This window comes from Sardina pilchardus, chromosome 17 (genome assembly GCF_963854185.1).
Source record: "Sardina pilchardus chromosome 17, fSarPil1.1, whole genome shotgun sequence".
In the NCBI taxonomy this organism is placed as follows: domain Eukaryota; kingdom Metazoa; phylum Chordata; class Actinopteri; order Clupeiformes; family Clupeidae; genus Sardina; species Sardina pilchardus.
This window is the reverse complement of record NC_085010.1, coordinates 18,788,496-18,798,379: the sequence shown is the minus strand read 5'-3', so window position 1 is coordinate 18,798,379 and position 9,884 is coordinate 18,788,496. Positions and strand designations below refer to the sequence as shown.

Here is a 9,884-nt window from a genome sequence, read left to right as displayed (position 1 = left end):
TTTAAACATTTGGTAACACTTTATTTTAATGTTTCGCTGTTACAGTGTACCTACCTAATTAGGTACAGTGGTACAACCTGTGTAACACACTGTCAGGTATACTATCATTCTATCGTTATGTATTTGTGGGTACCTACATATAGTTGTTACATTGTAATACTGAGTGCTTTTACAAAACTTTACCAATTTGTCTACATTTGTCATCAGAGGCAAAGGGCTGACCTGAGACCTGCTGGATGGGGTGAATCTGGTGATGATAGATTTGATATACAAACCATTTTTAGCTCCTGTCAAGGCCTCATTGTCTTCAGTGTACATGTAACAGCTGTGCTGCTACAACCTTGTTACGGGTTTATGCCACTGTATCAAAGAGTAATAAGAGTGTACCAACACAGTAGATTCATGTGCTACGTAGGGTAATTGCAGACATGTTCCAAGACATCAAAGACACAACATACATGTCATATGTGCCTGAACGTTATTAACTGGTACACTTAACAGGTTTATTCCACTGTAAAGAGTTACAAAGGTGTAGCAGTGCAGCTGTTACATGCAACTGTGTTGGTACACACGTATTATCTTTGATAGTAGTAGTAAGTAGCAGACTACCTTTGTCAACTACTGCTGCAATCAGAATGAGAAAATAGCTTTCTGTTGATTTTTGGTGCATATTTTAAACATTTAAATGCGTACTGTTTCACCATAATGTCAGATATCAGCAAAACGTTACTTGTAGTAAGTAGCAGACTACCATTGGCAACTACTACAGCAATAAGAATGAGAAAATATATATTCATTTATTTTTGGTGCATATTTTAAACATTTAAATGCGTACTATTTCACCATGATGTCAGATATCCGCAAAACTTGACCTGTAGTAAGTAGCAGACTACCAATGGCAACTACTACAGCAATCAGAATGAGAAAATACATATTTATTGATTTTTGGTGCATATTTTAAACATTTAAATGCATACTCTTTCACCATAATGTCAGATATCAGCAAAACTTGACCTGTAGTAAGTAGCAGAGTACCACTGTCAACTACTACAGCAATCAGAATGGGAAAATAGCTTTTTGTTGATTTATGATGAATATTTTAATCATTTAGATGCATACTTTTTCACCATAATGTCAGATATCAGCAAAACTTGACCTGTAGTAAGTAGCAGACTACCAATGGCAACTACTACAGCAATCAAAATGGGAAAATAGCTTTTTGTTGATTTATGATGAATATTTTAATCATTTAAATGCATACTGTTTCACCATAATGTCAGATATCAGCAAAACTTGACCTGTAGTAAGTAGCAGACTACCAATGGCAACTACTACAGCAATCAGAATGAGAACATATATTTTTGCAAATTTTTGGTGCCTATTATAAAACTTTAAATGTGTACTGTTTCACCATAATGTCAGATATCAGCAAACCTTTACCTGTAGTAAGTAGCAGACTACCATTGGCAAATACTACAGCAATCAGAATGAGAAAATGTCAGCAATCAGAATGAGAAAATGTCTTTCAAAAACGAATATCCAGCGAATATCAAACCCGCTGCTAACTTTTACTCGCTAAGACAGACATACTAAGGGCCATATGTGGTAAAGGAGGCATGATTTTATTTGAAGATCTTGAGGACATGGGACTGGAATCACCTCAGGAGCTCAAAAGGATCATCTCTCAGAACCCTGACACGTTCAGAGAGGTCTGTCTTGGCGGGCGAATGTTTGTGACGGCCAGAAGCGACATTTCACTCTGCGAAACGGCAGACTGTTCGGGTTGTAAGCGCTTGCACATGTGTGAAGGCTACATGTTAGGATCCTGTAATAATACTGGGTAAGAATGCATTTCATTTAGCTGAGATTTTAAGCAACAGAATGTACCATTTTTACTTTAAAATAACAACTTCAGACTCAGTCTAGTGCTACACTGACTTACAATAGGGAAAATTAAGTCTCAAACATTGCCGATGCGCATCAGGAATGCTTTATACTGTATATTGCACTAACAATATTGATTGGGTAGGAGCATGACCCTTTCAGTCATTTTTTCTTTTTAAATCGGGGACCGCTGTAGTGCTAAATAATGTTAAATATTGACAGCAAAGGACACAGATATCAATTTGTCCATGGTGTTTGTTTACTCAGCCGTATTAAATAATAAGCCACTGAGTGTGATCAGGAGCTGACTTGCGTGCTGCCATGTTGGATTAATGCCAGATCAGATATGAGAGAAAGGAAGCCATGCCACAGTCATCTGATCTCTGTGTACACTACTGTATGGTTTTGTTTCATGTTTTATTTATTTAATTTTCACTGACATCAATTTTCATTCATTCATCAATTCATTTCTTGAATTTCCCCTTACTGATCAACAATCTATCTATCTATCTATCTATCTATCTATCTATTTATCTATTTCGTTCACTTAGCACACTTTATTATTTTTATTACAGTTATTTATTAAAGTTATTTATTACAATGTTTTTACTATTTTCAGCACTCAATGGTAATTCCAGTTTATTTTTATTACTACCATTTCTGAAGTAGTTATAGGAGCCATACACAGGAAGTCTATGGTATTATCCTCATTCTCATAGTTTCATTTATTGCTTGATGCCAAATAAAGTTTGCAATACTGGCACCCAATACTTGTTATGGTTATACACTCTAAGCACTCACTAAAGCTGTTGGAGACTATGTTTTTCGCTGTTTTGCTTTTTTTCAGACAGACATTTAGTCTGACCAAGACCATTCAGGCTGCTGTCAGCACACGTTGCACAGTAAAAGAGGATTTTACAGATCCTGGGTACAACATGTGGTGTATTTACATATGCCGTCAGCCAACTGTGAATTACTGTCTAACCCATCAAAAAATCTCAAAACATTTAGGACTGGTTCCCCACATGGATTAGGCCTAGTCCTAGAATAAAAGAAAACTTCAATGAAAATATCCACTGAGAAAAGCTTTGAGTCTTCAGTTAACAGGCTTAATCAAAATACAGGACACTTGCTGACAATTACGCTGATGATTTATGATTTATTTACAGATGCCCTTTTTCACATGACTTACACTCGCCACATAATACGTGGGTCCTGAAAAAGTTTGGCTTAATTGGGCTGAAGGAAAATGAGATCTCTGTGCTGGTACTACAAGATGAGCCACCACCTCAACCACTTCCCAAGTTACCACCTCAACCACCTCCCAAGTTACCACACCAACCAGCTCCTCTCCAGGACCCTCCGAAACCAGCTCCTCGTCAGGTAAGTCCTGACAAGCACATACTGCAATCTTTTTTTTATTGTTTCTTTCCTGCTATTTTTGTATACAGACGTCTCACAAGCCCAACACCACTATCAGATCATTTTCTCTCACACCATTTGTACCAACTTACCATATTGAGCCGTAAATAGTTAAGGTAAGCATAAATCTGCCTGAGAAGACCAGACAGGGTCATCTTAGCTTTGAGTCATCTGTTACTTCTTATGCAATGATGTGGTTATACCATACAGTCTATGGGTTATATTTCTGCTACATTTATCATTTTAATTAAACATAATAATATCATATTATACCGTATGTCTATATGTAGATCCTCATGGATATTTGAGCTACTGAGCTATTTATTCATCCATTTGTATTATTATCTTAACAGATACGTATACTGAGTAATCCAGTAATTAAGCCTTCTTTTTCTGGGGCGAACCAAGACAGCTCAGGTAGGGCGTTCATGAAAATACACTATTAAAAACGTGTATTCTCCAAATTCTCAACATGTGCACATGAAGAACCTTTTATTGGAGATGAATTAGTGTTTACAATTCTAGATACCTTTTTGCAATAATGTTCAGAAATAAAAATCATATCTTCATTTCTTTCAATCTTCAGGGAGTGATGACATTTGTCAAATGCATCTCATTCTTCGCTGCAGTATGGGAGGTATGCACTACTTCCTTGTCGCTTCAACTAGGTCACTTTGGCAGCCTGTCACGCCTCTTTGACTCTGTAAAAGATTATGATACTATTCTATCTACTTTGCAATGCCCTCATGTTCTGTGCATAATAGGTAAAACTCTCTCTCTAACATAGAGACACTACTGTGTGTTTGCGTGCATGTCTGTGTGTGTGTGTGTGTGTGTGTGTGTGTGTGTGTGTGTGTGTGTGAGTGAGAGAGAGAGACTGTAAGTCATGCCAATAAAGCTCATTTGAATTTGAATTTGAATTTGAGAGAGAGAGAGAAAAAGAGAGAGAGAGAGAGAGAGAGAGAGAGAGAGAAACCCTGAAGCCTTCTGTATTCCCTCTAAGAGAGTTAATCTATAGCTTGATTCATTTCTGGAGTTCTGAATGAAAGACTATGTGTGCCTACATTTGACCTCAATTGAATCAGATCAGTGTGAGAAGGTCCACAGCAGCGTGCCCTACCAGTGGCAGAGAGGGGTGGGCAAACAATGGAGCGCTTTCCCAAACAATGAAGAGATAGAGAGAGACTACTGCAACCCTGCCAAGACCAAGCAGTAAGTCTGAACATCTGACCTACTACTGTACATCAGTATGTTACTGCATGGGATGTTCATTTTTGATACTGCCTCCTCCCGCCTACAGTACGTAGTGCATGTCCTTTACCAAATCCAGTGGCCATATGACTGATCTCAATAGTGCCCTTGATTACCAACACTAGATATACTCTGTTAGGAAGGGGGATTCTCATGTAACATCTATGTAACGTCCCGGTCATGTTTTAAAGTGACAGCAGCCCACCGGTGGACTTTGACCTGATGCGTTGTGGGTCATCTGAGGTCCGCCGCCTGTCCGTCACATCACCAGAGTTTCACACCGTCTCGCTGCTGGTCAAGTGGGCCTGGTACTGGGAGTTCTCAGAGGACCATTGGATGGCGTACGCTTCACCTGTAAGGAGTTATAAACTACCCCTAACACAAACCTAATAGAGCTGTTTATATTTCTTTTTTTTTACGCTTCACCTGTAAGTAAGGAGTCGACTGTGTCAGGAGGAGTCAGACTCAAACCAGCTTCCTCCACATTCTGAGCCACCGCTGCCCAATTAGGTTTATGAAAACAATACAATGACGGGATCAAAGAGAAAAATAATAAAAGCATTTAGATATACAGTACATACAGCTCTGGAAAAAAATGAAGAGACCACAGCAAATTAGAATATGACCGTCAGTGGTCTCTTAATTTTTTCCAAAGCTGCAATACATTATATACAGTATATAGTTTACCTTAAAAAAAACAGCTCTGTGGCCACTCCACTGAATCCACTGAAATTATTAGCGTGCTAAACTACTAACCCTTGCCAGCCTTCCATATTACTAGCGGTGCGAGTGAGTCACTGTAGAAAAAAACAGCAAAACAAATTGAGAATGCAGATAATGGCAGATCAGTTGGATCCTGTATCTCACCTTTAAATCTTGCGTACAATCTTTTCTTCAATCTGAAACTAGGGAGGTAACTGGCAAAATGGTGTTGTTGGAACTGCTGAGGTATTTAAAAAATATTCACCTGATACCAGTCATACCACCACAATACTGAATTGAATAAATATACTATGTTTACAGTATGGTGTAGGCTACTATTTGCTGTGCTCATCACATCCTGTGTCTTTATACTTTGGCAATGTGATTTCTTTTGCAGGAGGGCAAAGCGGACAATTTGATTATAACAAATGAGAAGCTGGAACAACAATATCAAGAAAGAGAACCGTTCTTTCAGTTTGCCCGTGGGGAGAACAGGTACATCCTCAGTTTTGAGGGTGAGTATTACTGGTGGTCTATGTTAGTCATCATTATTGCGAACAATATATATATACCCCCCAACAAAAAAAACTGACCTCTTTGCCTACTATTCAGTGTCAACTTCTTTGTAATGGTCATCTCACCCCTTCCCCCTTTTCAGATATGATTCAAACCAATCAGACCACGGAAATGAAAAGGCTAGTTAGACGACGACCGGTGTTGATTTCACCAGCAGAAGTAGAAAAAATCTGGTAAATCATACCTTAAAAAACAACAATTGACTACATATACTGTACAGGGTCTTTTGATGGAGGACCTTTTGTTGAATCATTTTTGTGCTGGGTGGAATAAAGTAATGAACAAGCTGAGAAGGTGGCCACTATGGAATCCCATTTCCGCCAGGGAAATAATAAAAAAAAAGTTTATGCTAAGTCAAAATTTTGAGATATAAAAGTCAACATTTTGACTTTTTATCTCAACATTTTGACTTTTTATCTCAAAATTTTGACTTAGCATAAACTTATTTTTTTATTTCCCTGGCGGAAATGGGATTCCATAGGCCACGGCATAAAGACACATGAGACACATTGTTTAAAGGGACACTTCACCGATTAGCATTAAGCTTTGTATCTTATGTTTTTGAATGGTTGTGCGTCATTCCCTCAGTTTGCCTTGAGATGGGAGAAATACGGATTTCAATGTTGGACTTTCTGGACAATGCTGGATTTTCAATGATGTAAAAATCATAATTTTGCATCATTGAAAGCAGGAAGTCCTATTCATGGGTTTCATTGAATCCGTATTTCTTAGTTTAATGCACTTTAGTGCTTAATTTGCCCCCTAGTGAGTAGAGCCTTCTTTAGAGGTGGCTAGTGAGATTCCCCCTTCACTGTGAAACACTTTGGGTGCCTTGAAATATAATTCTATGTGTTGTTATTGCTTGTTTTTATTTTAGTGAAAAATACGCCAAAAGAATACAGTCAAACTTCCTCAGTTCAATCCCACAACACTGGAATCACTCCCTGCTGCCTGGGACAGGATATGAGGTAAAGCATCCAACATGAACACATGAACACCCATTTCTGGAGTATTTCTTTGTGCAGGAAGAGCTTTTATATGCTCACAGATCACAGGCCCTATCTTACACCCAGTGCATTGAGGGACCAGGTGTGATGCAAGTGTTTTTGCTAGTTTGAGCTCAATTATCATTATTCCAGGTGCTATGCCGTGTGAACCTTGGCAGCCAAGGGCGTATCAATGACCAAATGCCTCGGAGCAAGAAAAACCTGGTCTAAATGGTGAAATGTGCCATGTTTCACTGTTATTTAAGGGGCGCACAGTCAGGAAGTATAACTGCCCCAGTGGTAAGACCTGGCAACATAATACGAAGACTCCTGCTGTTGTATGCTCACTGGTGCCAGGGATTTGCAGAGAAGCGCTCATTCGTCACCTAAATACGAATGTGCTGTTTGATTTTGTGTTCCTCACTCTCAAAGGGAATGGCCAATTTCACTACCATTGATTTAATGGATCCATTTAATGGATTAAAACACACCCATGATTGATTAGGAAACATAACAACAACCTTTTTGAACCATGTGCCTGCCATCCCACCACTTATTTTGCCGTCAAACTAGCAAAAGTGGACTGGACAGTGGACACGCCCTAAATGTGCTTAAATCAAGTTTCAGACGATCTGTTTTAGACGTCAAAACCTCATATTATCACAGTTTGTTTGTGAAGTCTTAAAAATTGTCACAGAAAGATTCCTCTGTAGAGGAAAAAGTTTGTGAGACCAAACAAATTCCATTGTATGCTTGATGAAACAATTTTGACCATTTTGAATCTCCATGAAATCACAGAGAATCAAGTTGGAGACTTCATCCCAAGATTGCGGGCACATCGTCAGTCAGTTCAAGCAAACCATGAGGGGCTGTGACATCCTAAGTATTGAGAGAATACAAAACCTGAAGCTCTGGAGGTTTTTCATGTTGTACGTAGGCTATACCTTTCATATCAGTGGCTCTTGCTCTTGTAGGTTTCGAAGATCGTATTTATTCAGTCCAGTTTAATATTTCAGTAAATCTTTAAAAGATTGCTTTCCAAATGCTTTGTCTTATGCATATGCGTTCAGACATGGCTGTAATCCCTTTTCCCAGCACTTTCCAAATGAAAGCTAGGCCCCTGTGTTTTTGATATAGTAATCAGTTATCTGATGGATTATTTAAACACATGGAATCATTGCTAATAACAATGTGTTTCAGACAAAAGAATCAAATGAAAAATGAGTCTGGGAAGAATGTGCGCGTGGCGCAACTATTTCATGGCGCTGAATCAGAGTACATCGATGCCATCTGCCATGGAAATACTGACCGGAGTTTTAACACCTTTAAAGACAATCGCTTTGGGATAGGTGCGTGAGTATCATCAGTTACCATTACTATATCCTGAGAATTATCTTGAGTGTAGTTATGTGTATCAGTATGAGTGTATTTAACACAATACTTTGTGATAACTTCAATGATATGGCATCTTCTGCTTTTACAAAATGCTTGTGCACTGACGTTAAATTGGATGTGTTCACTGAAACTTTGTTTTCTCAGTATGATAGTAATGATACCTGTTCACTTCCAGGATGCTACTTTTCAAAAGATGCCTCATATGCCAATCAGTACACAAACAAACATGGAGTGAGATTTCTGTTTGTGTGCCAAGTGGTGGTGGGAGACTATGCCTTGGGACAACCAGATTATTACAGGCCTCCCTTCAAGGACGAAAAGAAAACAGTGTCCTTCGACAGCTGTGTGGATGATCTTGCACGGCCAAGTGTTTATGTTATCTTTGAGAGGAACCAGACTTATCCTGAATTCCTAATTAAGTACAGAGCTGAGGATCAACAGACTGGTCAAGTGCAACCACCTGTTCTGGCAGATTCATTGTATGAGCCTGTCGATATCGAACCCATCAACGTCAAACCCATCAATGTCCAACCTCGGCCAACTCCGCCTCCTTCCCCTTGTCACAGAAGATGTTGTGACTGTGACTATGACTGTGATCTCTTGACTTGTCTCTCTTGTTGTCTCTTGAAACCGTGAAGTCCTTTTGGATTGCTGCGGCCAGCTGTATACAGTAAAACCGTGTTAGTAAAACCGTGTTAGAAAGCCGATGCATGATGGTTGATATGGTATCCGCCTGGAGTGCAATTCATGATGGTTCGGTGATCTGCACTCTTAAAGGTTCAGACAGCTTATGTGATGAGGATGACTGTATTTGTTAACAGAAGTGACAACAGACCAGATGCACGAATGGCTCTTCCTGTACGTTCATTATTTCCGGTGGTTAGCTGTGTTTTGACAGCATTTTCTCTTATATTCTGCTCCTTACAGTACACCTTCACCCTGGCACTGAATACCTCGTTTGCCCAATAAGAACGATTGTAACACACATATACAAATCATGTGGTAATGTGCTGATTCCCTAGCGCCACACCCAACCGGTTTCGCATAGACACTAATTGCATTCACAATTGCAGCAGGTTCAAACGCACCTGACTCCTCCGGAAACTGTTGAGTGCACAGAGAGCCATCCGTGCAGGTATCCTATTCATGTTGTAGTTAAGACTTCCCAGGCCAGCAAACTAATTTACCAAGACTGTGCAATGTGTCATCTAAACATAACCTCATAAGGAAAAACGTAATATTCTCCTTGATAACTTGTCAGAATATGTATGTAAGGCATAATGTATGGAGAAAACTAGAAAAGCACTCAGAGAGCGCAGACCTCCGCCTGTATTGTTCTTCCTAGGTTGTCATACATTTGAACCTAAACTATTCAGATCGCCACCACGTGGCCATACCATGCCATTACACCACTAAGCGAAAAACATAAACGGCTCCGGAATCCCGATGGTGTTACGAATCTCTCCCGAAATGTAATCGTTTCTTCCTTGGGTCATTTCTGATCTTCCCTTTCAATTTCATCAAAATCCATCCATCACTTTTTGAGTTATCTTGCTAACAGACAGACAAACAAACAAACAGACAAACAAACGCCGGTCCCCAATGAAAACATAACCTCCTTGGCGGAGGTAAGTCCCGATAAGCTGAAACAGACCCCAACGTGCCAGC

At 39.4% G+C, this 9,884-nt stretch overlaps 1 protein-coding gene across 1 annotated transcript; it reads left to right on the top strand.

The window, feature by feature from the left end:
• Positions 1-3,673: 3,673 nt before the first annotated feature.
• Positions 3,674-8,852, top strand: LOC134062009 (protein mono-ADP-ribosyltransferase PARP12-like). The gene is made up of 10 exons (XM_062517882.1): positions 3,674-3,723; positions 3,893-3,943; positions 4,392-4,518; positions 4,749-4,911; positions 5,657-5,774; positions 5,918-6,008; positions 6,713-6,803; positions 7,620-7,750; positions 8,022-8,170; positions 8,392-8,852. Exons 2-10 carry the CDS (start codon positions 3,913-3,915, stop codon positions 8,850-8,852), a joined length of 1,362 nt encoding a protein of 453 aa, XP_062373866.1. The 5' UTR covers positions 3,674-3,723; positions 3,893-3,912.
• The last annotated feature ends 1,032 nt before the right edge of the window (positions 8,853-9,884 follow it).